The sequence below is a fragment of the Chiloscyllium plagiosum genome, unplaced genomic scaffold (genome assembly GCF_037043375.1).
Source record: "Chiloscyllium plagiosum isolate Xiang-an unplaced genomic scaffold, Cpla_swu_hap1 HiC_scaffold_31, whole genome shotgun sequence".
Taxonomy (NCBI): domain Eukaryota; kingdom Metazoa; phylum Chordata; class Chondrichthyes; order Orectolobiformes; family Hemiscylliidae; genus Chiloscyllium; species Chiloscyllium plagiosum.
In genome coordinates this window covers 62550447-62571495 of record NW_028270169.1, presented here as the reverse complement: position 1 = coordinate 62571495, position 21049 = coordinate 62550447, and the positions used below count along the sequence as shown (strand labels likewise).

Sequence of the window (21049 nt, the reverse complement as noted above, 5' to 3'; positions counted from 1 at the left end):
AAGAGCCAGCCTAAGGATCCTGTCCAGTTCTGTGATTCCACAGCACAACCACTAACCTGGCGATGGAGTTATTAATGAACCCTCCTTCCCTTTGACTATTATCTGGCACAGAATGACTTCTATGCCATTCTAATGACCGTAAGATGGTAGAGCAGAAGTAGATTATCCACCCCGAGCAGTATGCTCTGCCATTCAATGAGATCACGGCTGATCTGATATTCCTCAAATCGACTTGCCTGCCTTTTCCCCATAACCCTTGATTCCTCTGCTGATTAAAAATCTATGTATCTCAGTCTTGAATATATTTAATGACCGAGCCTCAATAGTCCTCTGTGGTAAAGAATTCCATAGATTCACCACTCTCATAGAGAAGAAATTCCTCCCCATGTCTTAAATGTGCAACCTCTTATTCTGAGATTATTCCCTTTGGTTCTGAAATCTCCCACAAAAGGAAACAACGTCTCCACGTCCACCCTGTCAAGTCCCCTAAGGAATCTTCCATGTGGTGAAACTTCAGGTTCTAAACTCACTTAAAACCAAGAATGTTTGATGAACACTTAGTTGTAAGATTAATATGTTTTTTTCTTTAAAAAAATTAAACTATTGCTTTTTCTTAACAATGAGATGAACTGGAAGTTTAATTTTTTGTTTCAGCCTACATGAAACGCCGACATAGCTCAGTGAGTGACGGTCATGGTAGTGACTCTTCAGTTGCTGGGCTTGACTACAGTCAGAGCGCCAGTCCCCAACCACAAGTTCATCTGAAGAAGCCTAGGGTGGTGTTGGCCCCTGAAGAGAAAGAAGCTTTGAAGCGAGCTTACCAGTTAAAGCCATATCCATCCCCAAAAACTATAGAAGAACTTGCTGCTCAGTTGAATCTGAAAACCAGCACTGTCATCAACTGGTTTCATAATTACAGGTGAGTGCCTCTTTGTTACTTGACTTTCAATACGAATGCCCTTAATATTAAGCGCAGCAAGTCAGTGAATGAGAAGCATTCAACAATTCGCACAATGTGCACACTGAAAGGCTCAATAATCAATGTTCATTTCAGGAAAGCTAGGTTTTGTGTAAGTGAGAGAAAGAAAAGACATCCATGAAGAGATTTGTAGAGAGCATTGTAATTTCCACCTAATACTGGCAGATCTACAATACCCAGCTGCACTCTGACACCAGACAGAAAATTTACAAGGAGCCACTATTGAGGCATGAAGGGAGCAAGTATAATCAAGTAAAGAAATATTGCACTTCTTACAATCTCCAGATTCCTCAACATACTTCACAACCAATGAACTGTTAAGCCCAGAGGATGGTGCAAATCAACTGCAACAGGAATGGAGAGACAAGTAGCAAATAGAGAGAAGTTTGAAGTGATGTATTTTTCGCAAAGAGATGGAGAGTGACAATACAGACGTAATGGCACAGTTCAAAAGTTTAAGCACCGACCAATGGATCCAAGTACACAGAATCGCGAACACACAGGACATGTTGGGAGAGCCATTAGCAAAGTATCTCGGATTTCATAAATAGAAATTTTGAATACTAAAGCAGGGAAGGTTTATAAAACCTTTACAAAAGCACCAGTTAGGCCACAACTAGTACTGGTCACCACTCTTCAGAGAGGATGCGAGGACATTTGAGAGATTGCAGAGGACACTTACAAGAACGGCTCGAGGAATGAGAGAATTAACTACAAGGTTGGAGAAACGTGGTTTGTTCTCCTTGGAGAAAGTGAGGACCCCGCCACTAGGGATATATTTCCCTCCCCACCCCTATCAGCGTTTCAGAGAGTCCACTACCCCCACACCCCGCGTCTCCCTTGTCAGACCAATCCCCCACCACCACACCTCACACCCCACTCCTGGCACCTTCCCCTACCACTGCAGGAAGTGCAAAACCTGCACCCACACCTCCCCCTCACCTCCGTCCAAGACCCCAAAGGATTCTTTCACATCTGACAGAAATTTACCTGTACTTCCATCAATGTCACCTACTGCATGTGTTGCACCCGATGTGGTCTCCTCTACATCAGGGAGTTAGGACGCCAATTTGTGGATCATTTCAGGGAACATCTCTGGGCCACCCGCACCAACCCTACCACTCCGTGGTTGAACACTTTAACTCCGTGGGCGGCACGGTGGCACAGTGGTTAGCACTGCTGCCTCACAGCGCCAGAGACCCGGGTTCAATTCCCACCTCAGGCGACTGACTGTGTGGAGTTTGCACGTTCTCCCCGTGTCTGCGTGGGTTTCCTCCGGGTGCTCCGGTTTCCTCCACAGTCCAAAGATGTGCACGTCAGGTGAATTGGCCATGCTAAATTGCCCATAGTGTTAGGTAAGGGGTAAATGTAGGGGTATGGGTGGGTTGTGCTTCGGCGGGGCAGTGTGGACTTGTTGGGCCGAAGGGTCTGTTTCCACACTGTAAGTAATCTAATCTAATCTAATCTAAACTCCCCCTCCCACTCCACCAAGGACATGCAGGTCTTGGATCTCCTCCATCACCAAACCTTAACCACCCGACGCCTGGAGGAAGAACGTCTCATCTTCCACCCTGCAACCACACGGGATTAATGTGGATTTCACCAGTTTCCTCATTTCCCCTCCCCCCACCTTATCCCAGTCCCAAGCCTCCAACTCGGCAGTGCCCTCTTGACTTGTCCATTGTCTTTCCCAACTATCCGCTCCACTCGTCTCTCCGATCTATCACCTTCTCCCCCACCTTCCTCTACTTATTGCATTCTCAGCCCCCCAACCCCTCCCCCCATCTATTTATCTCTCATCCTCCCGGCCCGCAAGCCTCATTCCTGATGAAGGGCTAAAGCCTGAAACGTCGATTCTCCTGCTCCTCGGATGCTGCCTGACCTGTTGTGCTTTTCCAGTGCCCCACACTCAACTTAGTTCTCCATGGCGCAAAGAAGTGATTAAAAAGACGTGTACGAGATTATTACTGGTTTGCAGGGATAGGCAAAACCTGTTCCCATTAGCTAATGGTCATCGTTAGCAATGATTCACTAATGATTGTCACCTAAGAAATTCTGTATCCTGTCATGGGTCCTTGTGTTGTTGATGAGCCCATCCTAGAGCTGCATCTTTGTCCAGACATTTGATGGGTGTTTCTGGGAGGTGGAATTGGTATTGGTACATCAACTAGGAGAAACAGATTTAAGGTTTTGGGCAAGAAGTGCAGGAGGATGTGAGGACAGTTTTTGCAGCAAGCGGTCATCTGTCAGTGGGCGGCACGGTGGCACAGTGGTTAGCACTGCTGCCTCACAGCGCCAGAGACCCGGGTTCAATTCCCGCCTCAGGCGACTGACTGTGTGGAGTTTGCATGTTCTCCCCGTGTCTGCGTGGGTTTCCTCCGGGTGCTCCAGTTTCCTCCCACAGTCCAAAGATGTGCAGGTCAGGTAAATTGGCCATGCTAAATTGCCCATAGTGTTAGGTAAGGGGTAAATGCAGGGGTATGGGTTGGTTGCGCTTTGGCGGGGCGGTGTGGACTTGTTGGGCCGAAGGGCCTGTTTCCACACTGTAAGTAATCTAATCATCTAAAAAAACTTGGTGCCCAAAAGGATGTTGGAAATGGAGATGGTGAATAATTTCAAAAGGAAATTAAGTAGGCACTTTGGTATTTGAGGGGAATAAACTTGGTAGAGTGCAATGGACCTGGACCGATAATGTTGAGTTAATAAAAAATAGAAAGTATTTGAAATACTCAAGGTTGCATAGCAACTGTGGAAAGAAGGAAAGAGAAACAGAGTTGTCTCAGTTCTGAAACACGAGCTCTTGCTTCTGTGTCCAGGGATAATGCTCCAAGATTTAAAAAAATATAGTTATGGTAAAATTAAAGAAATGGTGTACATACACAAAATGTTAATGGACAGAAGATGCCATCAAAAAGGGCATGATTTGAAATTACTGAGCTCATAATTGTAAAGGCTGTGAAGTTCCTGATAAGACAATGAAATGTTGTTCCTCAAACTTATGTTAAGCTTCTTGATGAGTTAATCTGCTTTGGTGGTGTTTGTTGAGGGAGCGGTGTAAGTCTGAACATGAGTCATGCAGAATTGATGCAGAGGGAAAGATTGGTTGGTCTAAAATTACCCACCCCAAATAATCATGCTTTCAACATGTCCCAATTCCTGAAGAAGGGCTTATGCCCGAAATGTCGATTCTCCTGCTCCTTGGATGCTGCCTGACCTGCTGCGCTTTTCCAGCAACACATTTTTCAGCTCTGATCTCTAGCATCTGCAGTCCTCACTTTCTCCCAATTAGAAAGTGGTCTGGTTCTGTCTGAAGGCAAGTGACAGCATACTCCAGAGGGTCCTTGCTGTCTGGAAACAGACAAACCACTCATTGCTCAAGTCCATTCTTTCCATTATGTTCCCTCGTGCTCCCCAATCTGTTCAAATGAAACTGGATTGAAATAGGAATGTAAGACAGTCCTTTAGTTATTTCGTAGACCCATCACCTCTAAGTCTGTGCTGCTGTAAACTAAATAGGCAAAGGCAAATCTTCTCAATCAACTTCTCAGAAATAATCGTCAAGTTGATAGGCCTAAAGTTCCCTGGTTCATTAGCTAACTCAAGTCTACATAGAGTCACAGTGTCTTGGAGTCATACAACATTGAAACAGACCATTCGGTCCAACTAGTCCAAGCCAACATGTTCCCAAACTAAACCAAACCCACTTGCCTGCATTTGGCCCTTATCCCTCCAAATCCTTCCTTCATTTACTTATCCACATTTCTTTTAAATGCTGTAACTGTACCTGCATCCACCACTTCCTCTAGCGGTTCATTCCACACATAAATCACTCAGTATGAAAAAAGTTGCCCCTCGTGTCCTTTTTAAAACTTTCTCCTGTCACGTTAAAAATATGCCCCTTGGTTTGAACTCCCCCATCCTAGGGAAAAGACCTTTACTATTCATCTTATCTATGTCGCTAATGATTTTATAAATCTCTGAGGTCACCCCCCCCCCCCAACTTCCTAAGCTTGTGAACAAAGTCCCAGCCTATCCAGCCTAGTTTTAAAAATCAAACCCTCCATTCCTGGCAACATCTTGGTAAACCTTTTCTGAATCCTCTCCAACTTTATAATATCCTTCCTGTGGTAGGGCAACCAGAACATGCACACGGTATTCCAGAAGAGACCTCACCGATGTCCTTTACAACATTATATCCCAATTCCTATACTAAAAGTGTGACCAATGAAAGCGGGTGTGCTGAATGCCTCCTTAACTACCCTTGTCCACCTGTGATGCAAATTTCAAAGAATCATGTACCTAAACTCCTGGATTTCTCTGTTCTGCAACACTACCCAGGACCCTGCCATTAATTCTATAAGTCCTGCCCGTGTTTGTTTTACCAAAGTAAATTAAAGTAAATTAAATCTACCATCTGCCACTCATCAGCCCATTGACGCAATCTTTCACGATCTCTTTATAATTTTAGATAACATTCTTCACTGTCATTTGCAAACTTACTAACTGTGCTTCCTATATTCTTATCCAGGGTCATTTATATAAATGACAAACAAAAATGGACCCAGTACTGATCCCTGTAAAATGCTGCTGGTCACAGGTCTCCAGTCTGAAAAACAAGCTTCCACCACCACCCTCTGTCTCCTACCATCAAGCCAGTTTTGTACATGAACATGAAGTATCCCTGACTGTATTAAGCTATTGCACCTTTCCCATCTTTTTAATCATTCTGGAACAGATAACAATCTGGAACTGAAGCCTAGGGAGCATAGCGATGTTGTCACTGAATGAATAATCTAGAGACTTAAGGCTAATTATTGGGGAAATGAGTTTGAATTCCACTGTGTTCAATTTGGATTTAGTTATTAATGTGGAATTAAAAACCAGTCTAATAATAACCCTAACCCTAACCCTACCTTGAAACCATTTTTGATTGTTGTTTTGAAAAAAAATCTAATTCACTGAAGTTCTTTGGGGAAATATATGTCACATAAAACATCAGAGGTTATAAGGTTAGACAGAGTGTTCTAACTCTCTCATGCCAACAACACTTTTACTTGTCCCCTGTGTATACATGTTAAATTCTCACCCAGTTACACTACTCTGAAACAGGTGGGACTTGACTCCAGGCCTCCCAACTCGGAGGTATGAGCATGTCACTGCAGCACAAAAACCCTTCTCTCATCCTATTATTTGTTAATTAACATATGATCTTCATCTATTCCCTGTCAAACTCTACTAAATGATAACATGCATTCCTTACTTGGTCTGATCTCCGCATTACTCCAAATGCAGAGAAATATGGTTGACTCTTAAATGACCTTTGAACTAATCAATTGCATCTAACTGCTGCAAAGTCAGATGAAAGAAATGAAACCAATGAATCAAGGCACCAAAAGCTCTAACCTTGTCAACCCTTTGTAGAGCTCCTTACTAACATCTGAGGGATTGGAAGAGCTGTTCCACAGACTAAATAAGCAGCATCCTGACATAGTCATTCTTGCAGAATCATACCTTACAAATAATATCCCACACATCATTAACACCAACCCTGGGTACATCCTGAGCCACTGATAAACCTGTCAGAGGTGGCAGTGCAGTAGTATACAGAAAGTTGCCCTGGAGTTTTCAGCATTGACTTCAGACTCCATGAAGTCTCATGATAACAAGTCAAATAATGGGTCAGAAAGCTGTCTACTGATTAGCACATATTGCTGCCACAGCTGATGAATCAGTACTCCCTCCAATGTTGAACTCCACTTGAACGTCACATTGAGGCTGGCAAGAGGTCAGACTGTATTTCGTATGGGTAACTTCAATGTCCATTAGTAAGAATGACTTAGCAGCACCACTACTGACTGAGCTGGCAAGTCCTAAAGGACATTGCTTCTAGACTGGGTTTGTCACAGGTCGTGAGGTAACCAGCAAAAGGGGAAACCTTATTTGACCTTGTCCTCAATTTACCAATTGCAAATGCATCTTTCCATGTCTGCATTGGTTGGACTAATTACCATGTAATCTTTGTGGAGACAAAGTCCCATTCTCACATTGAGAATACCCTCCATCATGTACATGGCAATACTGCCATGGTGAATGGGTTAAATTTTGAATGTATCAAGCAACTCAAGACTGTGGGCCATCAGCAACTGCAAAATTGTAACATCATAGTCCAGCAATTCCCCATCCTATCATTACCATCAAGCCAGGGGATCAACCACAGTTCAATGAAGAGTGCAGGACAATGTGCCAGAAACAACACCAGGCATACATATCGTCACTGGATGAATAATCTAGAGACCTAAGCGTAATTACTGGGTAAATGAGTTTGAATTCCATGATGGCAGATAGTCAATTTACATTCCAAATAATATAAGCAGCAAATAATAGATATATATCTAAGCAATCGCACTTCCAATGAATCAGATCTAAGTTCTGTAATTCTGCAACATTCAGTTGTGAATGATGTGGACAATTAACTCGCTGGAGGAAGACGTTCCACAAATATCCCCTGTTCAGTGATGATCAGTGCAAAAGATGAGGCTGAATCATTTGCAAGCCTTAAGTGCTGAGTGAATGCTACGTCACAACCTTTTCCTAATGTCCCATTTCAATTCTGGCCATATGACATGAAGACACTAGATGCTGCAAAGGCTTTGGACCCTTGACAACATTCTAGCAATAGTGCTGAGGACTTGTGCTCCAGAATCACCCATGCCCCCAGTGATGCTGTTACAATACAGTTACAACACTAGTATCTCCAAATAATGTAGAAAATTTCTCAGGTTTGTACTGTTCAAAAAAAGCAAGACAAATCCAACCCAACCAACTACCACACCATCAGTATACACACAGTCATCAATAAAGTGTGATTAACTGGTAATATCTGGCTTCACCTGCTCATTGACACCCAGTTTGGCTTCCACCAGGGCCACTCAGCTCCTGACCTCATTACAACCTTGGTTTAAACATGAACCAGAGGTGAGGTGAGAATGATTGCCTTCGTCATCAAGGAGCCCGGGCAAAACTGGAATCAGTGGATACCGGGTGCAAACGCTGCTGGTTGGAGTCAAACCTAGCAGGATGGGATATGGTTGTGGTTGTTGGAGATCAGTTTTCTCAGCTCTAGGTACATCTTTACAGGAATTCCTCAGGGTAATTTCCTTGACCTGACCATCTTCAACTGCTTCATCTATGACCTTCCCTCCATCATAAGGTCAGAAATGATGTTCGTGGATGATTGAAAAACGGTTAGCACTATTCACAACTCCTCAAATACTGAAGTAATCCGCCTACAAATGAATAAGACACTCAAGTCAACATCCAGATTTCAACTGACAAGTGGCAAATAACATTTACATCACAAAAGTGCCAAGCAATGCCCATCTTCAAAAAGAGAGAATCTAACCATAACTTTATGAATTTTAATGGGATTGCCATTACTGAATTCCTCACTATCAACACCCTGTAGGTTACAATTGGCCTAGAAACTGAACTAGACCAGTAATGTTGGGACTTCTGCAACAAGTAACTCATCTCCTGATTCTTCAAGCCTCTCCATCTTCTTTGAGGCACAAGAAAGTAGTGTGATGAAATCCTCTTCACTTGCTTAGATGAATGCAGCTCCAACAATACTGGATTAATTTGACGCTTTGTCATCCAGGACAAAGCATTTCATTTGGTTTGCACCCCACTTAGCACCCTTCAATGTCCACTCGTTTCACCAATAACAAATAGTGGCTGCAATGTGTATCAAGTACAAAATATAGTAACTCACTGAGCATCCTCAAACACCAACTTCCAAACCTGTGACCTCTATCACCTACAAGACAACGCAAGTTGCCCTCCAAATCACACAGCATCTTGACGTGGAATTATATTGTCATTCGTTCATCATTGCTAGATCAAAATCCTGGATCTCTCTCCAGCACCAATCTGGTGTAACTTCATGTGGACTGCAGAGACTGAAGAAGGTGCCTCATCATCACCTTCTCAAGGGCAATTAGGAATGGATAATAAATGTTGGCCCAGCCAGCAGTGTGTACAACCTCTGAATGAAATTTTAAAAATTCAGTGCAAAGTACTCTTCATTTTAAATCTAAACATGCTTGATGCAAACATTTTTATTTAGCAGCTCTGCATAACCTGAGAACCATTTTGAATAGTTCCTACTGTCTCTGAGTATCCATGTATGATTCATAATAGTCTTCCAGTTGTAGCCGAAAAAGCTTTTGCTATTGTTGCAGACCATCTTTCCCAATCATTTCTTGGCTATCCTATTGGCTATTTTTGTCTCTTTCAATTGTACATAGTACCTCTCCCTGCTCTCAGAGTTAAATTCTTTTAAGGTGTAGAATATTTTCTGTTTCAGGCTGATTTCTGGAACAAGTACTATAAAAGGTAGATTGAAAATGCAGCCATTAGATGAGAGAGGCTGGTTTCTTCCAGTACATAAATGATGGGTATTTGAGATTTCCATCAGTTTTGTGATGTATTGTTTTCGTCCCATTTGCTGCAGTTAGTCTGCAGCAAGACTGTATGTCTGGTCCCAAGCTGCCTATGAGTGTTACATGGGAGATTTGCCAGAAGAATTTTAATCGTTTGTTGCAGTGAAGTAATGACCTAGTTTCCTGGCCTGAAGACCAATCTTGAAAAGCGAGGATATTTACCTTAAATAGAAGAATTTTTTGTTTAGATTTCACAAAATCTGATGTGTAAGTGCTGATGATGTATTTTGCTTTTGTTTTTTAGAGGCTTGAGAAAAGTTTAACAGTGAAAATTAAATAATTCAGTTTGCTACTACAGCAACGTAAACTAGCTAACTGTTGTTATGAATATTTTGGATTATGTTCTGTATAATTGTAGTCTTTATCTTAATCTAGTCTTGCAGGAATCTTTAACATTGTTGTTTGGCATGCTCATCAGAAACATAAGATAATGATAATTAAATCAGTCAATGTTGCTTTCATCTGAGCCTTCAGCTCTGGAATCCCTGCCTCCCACTTAAATCTCTCCACTTCTCTATCTTTCTCAGTTCCTCGAAGATGCAATTGACCAGGCTTTAGGTTATCTGTTGCAGTATCTCTTCGTTTGTCTCTATGGCAGTAGTTTATTGACGATTTGTCTGTTAAGTGTCTGAGGTAGACAGGCAGGAGGCTAGAAGAAACGCTAGACAGCATCAGGAGGTGGAGAAGTTGATGTTTTGGGTATAACCCTCCCTTGCGTTAGGTGTGCTAGAGTCAGTGCACCTTACCTCATACGATGAAAGTAGTACCCTTGAGATTTGCCTCCAATTGAACTGAATCCTTTCAATGTTATAACCATTAATTTCAGTATTGGGGCACTTCAGACTGAAGACAGGCCTGAGTATCACAGTGGTGAACTGCCGATATGAATACCGAAGGCATGACACATGCCTATAATACATCCGATACTTTCATCGCATCTCAAACTCTGTTGCAGGTGTGAAAAAGTTTTAATAACATAGTGAGGTTCATTGTGAAAAGCTGGTACAATTTTATTTGCAGATAAATTAAATTCTAAGTCTTGCAACTAGGAGCTCAGGACTTGAAAGGATGTTTTTTTCCCCCTGCCTAGGGAATCCAGAAAAAAAGGGTAATGATACACGGTAGGCTATTTTGGATTGAGATGAGAAATTTCTTCACTTAGAGGGTGGTCAACTTTTGTAGTTCTTTAACGCATGAAGGTGATGGAAGCAAAGTTACTAAACAGCTTTAAGAATGAAATATATTTCCAGAGACTAACAGAGCAGGAGGATGGTGCTAAGATCATGTTGAATAACATAGATGGTTTGATGGGTAGAATGACTCGGTTTTTCCATTTCTATGTAAGAACCTAACAATTTGCAAAATCTTTCACAAATTACTACCATCTTCAATAGGTGCCCATCTACAACAGTTACTTCATATCTTTAAGAAAGAGACAAGTATATTAGTTATAGAGTCATAGAGTCATACAGCATGGAAACAGACCCTTCGGTCCAACCCGTCCATGCCGACCAGATATCCCAACCCAATCTATTCCCACCTGCCAGAACCCGGCCCATATCACTCCAAACCCTTCCTATTCATATACCCATCCAAATGCCTCTTAAATGTTGCAATTGTACCAGCCTCCACCACTTCCTTTGGCAGCTCATTCCATACCTGTATCACCCTCTGTGTGAAAAAGTTGCCCCTTTGGTCTCTTTTATATCTTTCCCCTCTCACCCTAAACCCATGCCCTCTAGTTCTGGACTCCTCCAACCCCAGGGAAAAGACTTTGCCTACTTACCCTATCCATGCCCCTCATGATTTTGTAAACCTCTATAAGGTCACCCCTCAGCCTCCGGCGCTCCAGGGAAAACAGCCCCAACCTGTTCAGCCTCTCCCTGTAGCTCATCCTCCAACCCTGGCAACACCCTTGTAAATCTTTTCTGGACCCTTTCAAGTTTCACAACATCTTTCCGGTAGGAAGGAGACCAGAATTGCACGCAATATTCCAACATTGGCCAAACCAATGTCCTGTACAGCCGCAACATGACCTCCCAACTCCTGTATTCAATACTCTGTCCAATAAAAGAAAGCATACCAAACACTGTCCTATCTACCTGCGAGTCCACTTTAAAGGAGCTATGAACCTGCACTCCAAGGTCTCTTTGTTCAGCAACACTCCCTCGGACCTTACCATTAAGTGTATAAGTCCTGCTAAGAACACCAAATGTTCAACTTTCAATGAATTACACTTTGAGAAATCCATTGAACTTTTGTTCAGATTCTGATATCTTCTATGTAAAAAGCTAGTTTTCTAACCTCCACTTTAATTTCTGTGGTTATCTTAAAGTTGACCCTCGTGTCACTCGTGGAAGTAATCAACAGCTATTTACCCTTACGTAAACATTCATAATGTTGAATAGCAGCAATTTTTATAATTATGTAGCAACTTTAAATCATGGTAGAGCCAAACAAAGAGACCAAGGGGGGTTGCAGGGTAGGGTGGTGAAGTAGGCTTTTGATACACTCTCCTTCATTGGTCAGAACATTGAGTACTGCAGTTGACACATCATGTTGCAGCTGTACAGGACATTGGTCTGGTCACTTTTAGAATACTGCATATAATTCTGATAGTCCTTCTGTAGGAAGGATGTTGTTAAATTTGAGATAGTGCAGAAAGGATTTATAAGCATGTTGCCAGGACTGGAGGGTTTGAGCTATAGGAGATGGCTGACTAGGCTGTGGCTTTTTACCTTGGAGAGTCAGATGCTAAGAGGTGACCTTATAAAGGTTATACATTCATGAAGGACATGAACAGAGTGAATAGCCAAGGTCTTTTTCCAAGGGTGAGGGAATCCAAAACTAGAGGGCATATGTTTAAGCTGAGAGGGGAAAGATTTAAAAAGAACCTGATAGGCAACTTTTTGACACAGGTAGTGGTGCATGTGTGGAACAAGCTGCCAAAGGAAGTGATGTAAGTGGGTACAATTGCAACATTTAAAAGGCACATGGATGTGTACGTGAATAGGAAGGGTTTAGAGGGCTATGGGCCAAATGCTGGCAAATGGGACTACGCCAGGCTGGAATGTTTGGTCGGTTTGGGCAAGTTGGAGCAAAGTGTCTGTTTCCATGCTGTATGATTCCATGACTGTACCTAAAGGTACTTAACTGGATCATTGTAAACCTAAGCATGATACTGAGCTCCGTGAATATTTTATTAGTTAAAGTTATCAGAAATCTTTTCGGAGAAGTAGTTTTTAAGAAGCCTGTAAACAGTAAAATGAGGTAGAGAGGTGAACATTACAAGAAGGGGATTCCAGAGTTTAGGATTTAAATGCCTCTACCTTTGGTTAACCTTGTGCCTATGTGTCTGTTTCTTAGAGGTCTTTTGTAAATGTAATAAAAGTTCAGGAAAATCTCTGGAATAAGTAAGTATTGTTTAATAATTTATTTATATATTGTTATGTTTCAGGTCCCGCATTCGAAGGGAGCTGTTCATCGAAGAAGTGCAGGCAGGGCCTCATGGTCAAACAGGATCCAGTGGCTCTCCATCTGTCAGAGGAAATAGGACAGGACACAGCTCAGAAGGAGAAAGCTGTGATGGAGGAGACTTGGAAGCAGTGACTGAAGAAAAGGATAATGCCATGGGAATGGAAAATTACAGCACGGGGTGTGTAACCCCTAAGGAAGGGCAGATGGAGTCAGTTTGCGATGAGGATACAGAGTCTGTTGTGCAGCCTGACATTAAAGATGCCACAGTGATTGATACAAAGGACTCGTCCCATTTAGAAGGAGATGCCATGGTCTCTCCTAATGCTGAGAGTGAAGATGAGGGCATCATGAAGCATCCGGGCCGAAATAAGAGATTACAGCGAGAAGCACATGTGTCAGGAACATCCCTGGAGGAATTCCAAACAAACCAGCCTTCGGCCCAGTCAGTTGTAGAAGAGGACAACTCTACCTCATCCGCCTCCACGTCAGCAACTGTAGCAGAGACCTCCCGAGATTTGAAAGAAGATACCTCTTTGATGCAGCAGGCGAGCATTGGAACGAACACAGGTTGCAGAGGCACCACGTCCTCTTCCGCAAAAGGCTTCCAGAAAGGCCTGTTCAACTTTTCTGACACCCCCTCGCCTGCCCAAAAAACAAGCCTGCGTGAGAACAGTTTAAGGCGTAAGAAAGCAGCAAACTTGAACAACATTATTCATCGTTTGGAGAAAGCTGCAAGTCGGGAAGAGCCCATTGAATGGGAATTTTGAGATTAAATTATTAATTATGCACAACTCCTGAGAGTTAGGTATTAAGAGACCTTGGACATTCTTTACTCATTTTATCCTGTCACGCACTTAATGCCCTGCAGGCCACAGGGCAAAAATGCCATAGGCCAAGGTGCATATAGAAAAGGAGAGCATTAAGTTCCGTTCATCATTGCATTTTCAAAGCAAGAGTTGAAACATGCAGTTAAGCTTTTGTACCCCGAAGTGTTTTTGTGTCATGACTGATTTTCAAACTGTCTGGGATTAACTGTTACAGCTTTGCCTTCTCCCTCCGCCAAGTGGGCTTCAAGCAGCGACACCCATCGGCTAAAGAGGGGTCTCCTTTGCCATAAAATGGCAGCAGAGCGATATTACACTATTAACTTCTTAACCAGAAAAAGATTGGAGAATTTTCAAATGACTAGAATTTTGTAGCTGTTCAGTTGCCACTGAGAGATTGCACAGTCATCTGACTCTAAACACACTAGTTTGGTTTCTTAGATATTTTGAGAATTCTTGCTGTTTTAAACTTTGAAAGAGGAAAAAAAACACATTTAGTCCACTTATTTTTTAAAAAAAGGTCACGTTTAAAAAAATTGTCAAAAAAGATGTGGTAGGTGAGTTAGTGTTTTCTTGTATGTGAATTTAGGATAATGATATGTAGTGCACATTGTTTCATAGCTTTAACTGACTCTGGTTTCTCTGCAGGCCAGGGTTTGTTTAATACACTCCATTTTAGGCCAAATCAGGACAAGATCTGAACCTAGGTATTTTATAACCTGCTTTTTAACCTCTAAACCACAAAGCACGCTGATCAGACCTCATATTGTCTTTATGTGTGTGAGAGAGTGTGTGTGAGAGAGAAAGTTGTGAATTCTTAGGTCTGACTGATTTCATACGTACCAATGCACATTTAAAGTGCGTTACTGCCACCCTTTTCTCAATAAGCTGTGTCATCAGTAAGGCATGTATGAGTTAGCTTGTCACAAGTTACATATTTTTTTCTTGCCATATCTTTAATTAAAACTAACAGTAGATGATTTCAGTATACAAGAATATTTTTGTGCTTATTTATAGGTGCTTTTTTTTCTATCCATTGTTAGGAAGGGATGAAAGGGAGCAAGTCTTGTTCTAGATGGTCAGACTGCCGGCAGTATTTGGGATATTTTACAAGTTTCACTGGATAAATATTGGCTCCTTGACATCTTTCAAGCTCCAAAATATTGATTAGACGTTGTTTCTCAGTGTAAATTGCATCATGATTTTTGTGTTGGTCTTTTAGGTCAGAATCCATTGAAGTAACTGTGTAGCACAATCATAACCTGTCATTTTAATTATAATATATGAATTCTGTTTTCTATAATAATTATGGTTGAGGAGTTATATACCTGATATTGCACCGCAGTGAGTTGTGTGTAGTTTTGTAGCAGATTATGACTGTTTATAGGGAAAAATGCATTACCTGCATGATATGTTAAATAATCATATATTTCATACATAAAACTGTACACGTAGATTGAGCACTTAGCTGTTAAGTACAGATGGTGCTGATTCAACTCCAGCTAGTCATAGGGAAGGGCTCTAGGAGGCTGCCAGGCAGTAAGTTAGAATGAATCCTTCAAATATATGTTCACAAGAGAGCATTCCTCAATATCAAGCTGTATATGACAAATAGGGCAAGCTTCAATTACTATTCACCAGCCAGGTCCAAAAGGATGAGTGATGCACAGAATCTACTTCTTTTGCTCTGTTGGGCAGTGCTGAGGAAAGATCAGGGATAATCCTGATATTTCCCTACCTCCTGATGAGTCCACTCTGTAGTATGATTTGCCCAAAGATCAGAATCTCAGTGAATCAGAGAACTGACCATTCCCTCCCATTCTGATCTCTGTATTGCCCACTACACACGCTTGCCCCAGTTAACCAGAGAACAAAAGGTAACGCTGCACTTCATTAAAGTATTAGTTTCCTGCCCTACGACTACTTTTAGTCTTTGCACTTGAGACTGTAGTGAATAAACTGGTGATCAAACAGAATATTTCAGAACAATTGACACTTACCATACACAGTTTTCTGTTTCCAACCTTCTCTAACACAAGCATTAGACTAACTGCTGTAGCAGCACTACTGCTCCTTGTAATTCTGCACCATAATTTGCGTATCACTTAAACATAATTTTGCACAATATAATATCGTTGGATGTTTGCCCTTGGTTGCAGATGAGGAAGGCTATTGCCAGACATCGTGCCCGAGTTGGCATCCTTATGAAGAAAGGAAGGAGAATCAGGGACTAGGCCCACGTTTTTGACAATGTTCTCATTTTGCTAACTGGGCAAAGAAAAATTTCAGAAGTAAATTTTAGTAAATATCTTTGAGGAATGGTAGCCTGTTCACCTGTTGTTTCAACCTCTTCTAAAGCACTCATGTCCCTTCTTAACATAGTCTACTTTGTAATGTGTGCTTAAGACTGGACAACTCAGGAAATTAAAACTTAATTGGAACATAATATAATCAATGTAAATGTAACTTGAAGCTTCAGATTTTGATACTGTTTCTTAGAATGTAATAACTTTATCCCAGGAACGTTTACAGTAGTGTCTGTTTCTGCAGGGCCCACACAGGCGATTTAAAAGTAGCTGTACGGTTGTCCCAGAGCCACTGTAACACAGTGATTATTGCAAAAACTAGGAATAGTATCGAAAGCCGACATCTTGCTGAGATAAATAGAGCAATGTGTGTGCACATTATTTTTTAGAACATTGTCTATACAGCCTACATAGAATGATGAAAGGAATGCTGTATTAGCAGCAGTGTTTTTTTTGCAGGCAGACATGTGGTTTTATTCATTTTAATCTTTATTTTGTCCCTTATGTATTCCATAATTAATCATAGTTTTTGCCTCTACATTGTCATTGCTGTTTGAGTTTTAGTATTGCGTGGTAATTCATAAGACATACAATGCTCATTATAATTTGTACATAAAACTAAGTTTAATAACTACAAACTGCAGATCACTGCCTTAGAAAATGTGTAGATCCTAAAAGCAAATATTTTTCATTGATATGCAAGACTTAGCAGTCAATAACCAGAGTTGTTTGAGTTTAATTCTGATGCTATTGGAATGAAGTATCCTCTGTAGAAAAGTCTTAAAAATATTTTATTTTTTATAACTAATTCCTGAAGCTGACTTTCTGAGATCCATATAGGCATTTTACTTTATTTCCATTTTCTTAATTTATTCATTTGGAATTTAGGTCCAACTGATTGGGAAATCTATACTTTTTCTTTTTAGAACCATAAAAAAAAGTTCTGTTCTTCCTCTCTGTGATTGCAATCCTGCCTCCCATTCACAATCACTTTTAGGCTGCTTCAGCTGAAAAATTTACAATTCAGGCGATGTGTTTCAGTTTCATTAAGTGAATATTAATCTGTTAAATATATTCAGATGCTGTGTTTTAATTTGCATTTTAGGGGATGGTTTCCAGGCATTTTATATACAGTATAAATATATATATATTCAAATTAAAGTTTTACTTTTTTTAAAATTTAGGTAGTTTGGTGGAAGTAGTAAGCTTTATTTCATTTGACGATGTACATCCTTTTAATCTCACCAGATAACCTGGTCAGAACAAGAAATTTGTAACGTACAATTTTGGTAGTATGGATTTTGTGTTTAATCCAATGCCTTCTGAGGAACCTAGCATTAATTGTGGCTCCCCTCTAATTTTACAAACTTGAAGTACTTGTAAATTTTGCTTGCAAACAATTTGGCAACAAAGCTTTTCAGTTCTCAAGAGTGAAGTAATATAATTGGAAAATTCCAAACACATTGGCAGCCATAGATCTGTTTAGCAGTAAGAATGGAGGAAATCACACACTGAACTACATCCCCTGTTTAAAAGGTCCTAAAAAGCTGACTGGACTTGGTGGCATTAATTGATGCCTGTTATATTTGTGCTGCTGCAGTATTATAAAATATTTGTAATTCTGATAAGTTTCAGTTCTACAGAAAAGCTGGATTCTATTTGAAATTTTAAATCCTATGCTGGGGTGCTTTGTATGAATCATTTCCATCTACTTCCTGAAACCTAAGCTTGTTACTCATGAAGCCTGCTATCAAAGGCTTTGCATTGAAAAGTTTTGTCCATTAGATGCGAGGTTGAGACTATCAACATACATTCCACTTTCAGCCCACATAGCTATCAGGAAATACCAATCTTTGTAACTCTCCCTGCTCTAATCTTTGCTTTGGGTGACTTTGCACCCAAATCTACTGAGATTGCTGTCTGCACTATCAAGCCACCTTAAGAGATAATGATTAAAGCAGATATTCCTGTGAACCCTTGCTCAGTTTGTGTATGCTGGCATTGAATGCTAAAATTTCAAGCTACTTCAAATAGTAAGAAGCAAAACAGCAGAACTCAGTGTGTGCCTTGATTAGGATAGTACGCTAGGAATGAAAGAGTCAAACTCTGTCATACCCATAGGTCACTTTGATTGCTGTCACTGACAGAAATACATGCAACAGCCAAAATAATTGGAATACATTCCCCCAAAGCACTTAGAGCATATTTTATTAAGAATATATTTTTAAAATCTGTTGTGATACAATTATGTAAGCACAAAATTTGTAAAGTCAGAACTTACAGAAGGAGAATAAATTCTGTTCAGAGCTTTAGAGGTATTTTTCTATAAAACCCTTCCTGTTGGTGGCTTCACCAACATATTTTGGTGAACATTTTCTCTCAAAAGCACTATTATAAAAAGCAATACTGACATTCCATAGATTTTTAATTGTAACTTTTGTAAAAAAAACTTTTTACTCTGAATTCTTTAAAAGATGCTTTGGAACTGTTTGCTGTTCAACAGCGAAAATGTACTCAATTCTGCGTGACTTGGAATAGACAAGTACAGAAGCCCAGTCATAGATTGGGGTTATACCTGTGCTAAAATTCCATGTGTAAATAAATCTTTGACTGTACGTTCTGGGAATTGGCCACCTTTTATTGGCAATACTTTTCTATTGAAGTAACACATAGCGTACACTACGTCATTTTCATGTAGCATGTTGATATTTTGGGATCCAAAACCAGCCATTTTCTTTGGCAGGGTCTGCTTAGCAAAGAACATAGTTGTCAATTTTTATTGAATCTGTACATTTTCTACATTGCATTCAGAGTCTATTTTTCACTTACTTCTTGAAACCGTTTTCTCAAACTTAAAGTAGTCTAGATTCAACTTTACATTTAACCTCAAACGTAAACTTGTTCTTCAATCATGATTTATTTAAGAACCTTTAAAAAGATTGGTAGACTTCCTGAGAATGTGCTTTACCATTATTGCTTCCAATGTAATTATTATGCATTTTTTCAAGCACTGTTGTAATTCTTCATCAAATCAGAAGTTTTCTGCTGTCTGTTTTTAAGATGACACAAAATTGGCATTTTATATAATGTATCCAGATTATAGCATTAATGGTTTCAGCAATGTGCACTTCTTGCACATCTAAATCTTCCTATTAAAAACAAAATACTGGAAGTACTCAGTATCTGTGAAGAGAGAAGCAGTTAATAGAACATTTTAGTTCAAAAAAGGTGAAAGGTAATCAACCTTAACTGTTTGACCCTCATTATCCAGATGCTGCCTGACCTGCTGAATATTTCCAGCATTTTCTTTATTTATCGCAGATTTCCAGTATACACTGTATTCTGCATTCAATAAGTTTCCTGTTATTGATTTCATAATTTAGTATTTAGAAACATAGAGAAATGGGATTGACATTAGCTAAATGTGTGAAGTAGAATGCAGTTTTCCCAATGAGCTGCCAATGATAAAAATGGTATTTTAAGGAAGGAATCAGATAAGTACTTTAGAATTAGGTTGTTTTTAAGCACTTACCTGCATCATGTTTGGAGATGTTTTCTTTTCAATTAACATTTGAGTTTTTAAATCTGTGAAAATTGAATCAGTAACACCATTAATCTACAGAATATTCTGTTCTAATAGCTGTCATTGCCACTAGTATGCTTGTTCATCCACCTTCAGTGTGAAATGTCTCCCCTAGGATTTACATGGTCTGTATTGGATTAGTTTGTGCTGCATGGCCAGAAAATTAGAAAGGATTTTGCCCATATTCACAACTGCTGCTTTTAAATTTACTTCAAAGACAAATTGAGTAGGTTGATTGAAGTAACTACAAAATGACCAAGTTCCTGTAATTCTTCTCTTTGGTGTGGAGAGCCAAGGCTTTCCTCAAACAACTAAAAACTCAGACACAAATCAGTACTCTCCCTCTGGGATTGAAGTGCTGCTCCATTATTTATTTGGTTGACTGTTGCATTCTGTTTCTTCTTACTCCATTCTATTTTTATTCCTTCATTGCCATCTTCAATGATTTATTTCATCATTGCTCTCTTCCATAAAACTTCAACTCTCATCTTTATCAGAAAAACAAAAATGCCCAGTGCATCCCTTGGTATTTGTAACATTTCAGTCAAAAGCTGCCTAGCTCTCTTTACATAAAAAGTTGACTTTAGAGAGCAAGCTTTTCCCTTAAATAGCAAGTTATATTTTGACCTTTTGCTATTTGAAAATCAGGAACGGAAGGTTGATTTGAGGCAAGTGAGCCCACCATTGCTTCACCGGTAAATAATGTTAGGGCTTTTTGAAATAGCTAACAATAGATCAAATTATCTAAGCATTAATATGTTTCACTTAAAGGACTTTATTTGCAGGAGATACTTAGTTCCTTCCATTTTCTATAGTTCTAATAACCTTGATTTTTTTTCTCTTTGAGGAATGTATCAATAAAACTCATATAGTACAGTTCAGTCAACTGACAAATTCATCACAGATACAATTTTCCTGTACCTTTCCCCATATGTAAATGTATAACAAAAGGATTTAGATTAGAGTCAGTGACTGTTTTGATAAAAATGAATAAAAATAACAGAAATAAAATGAAGAGAAATATAGCAAGCAAAATACTTTTAAAACCAGAGCTGTTGGATGACATACACAGCCTTTCAACACCTGAGTGGGGCAGTCTTCGTGTCCCTCAGGAACCTCCTCACTTTGGCCACTTGTTTATCTGCCCCTGCACCCCATCTAGCCCCAAACATCCTCATCCCGTCATAGCTTTATCCACTTCCCTCCAAAACCACCTCAATCATCATGTTGAGTCACAACTTACTTCGTTTTCTGCATTCTACCCATTAGCATTGAGTGGCAACTCTACCATTTTCCCCAAACTATATATATTCTTAAAACCCACATGGGTTTTCGTCTATACTTTTGGTGATCTCTTCAAACTGCCCAAGCCATGTTTT

At 40.1% G+C, this 21049-nt stretch overlaps 1 protein-coding gene across 6 annotated transcripts in view; it reads left to right on the top strand.

Moving 5' to 3' along the window:
* Window positions 1-21049, top strand: part of LOC122564179 (protein CASP-like) — a 632323-nt gene that overhangs the window by 572889 nt on the left and 38385 nt on the right. For 4 of the 6 annotated variants that reach the window (XM_087977578.1, XM_087977576.1, XM_043718860.2 and 1 more), the window contains 2 exons: window positions 655-919; window positions 12938-19213. The exons of 1 other annotated variant lie outside the window; for it this stretch is intronic. In XM_087977578.1, coding sequence (XP_087833704.1) covers window positions 655-919; window positions 12938-13724 — 1052 coding nt within the window. In that variant the 3' untranslated portion in view covers window positions 13725-19213. Of the gene's footprint in view, window positions 1-654; window positions 920-12937; window positions 19214-21049 lie in introns of those variants that run through there. One more of the 6 variants, XM_087977575.1, reaches the window with a different exon arrangement.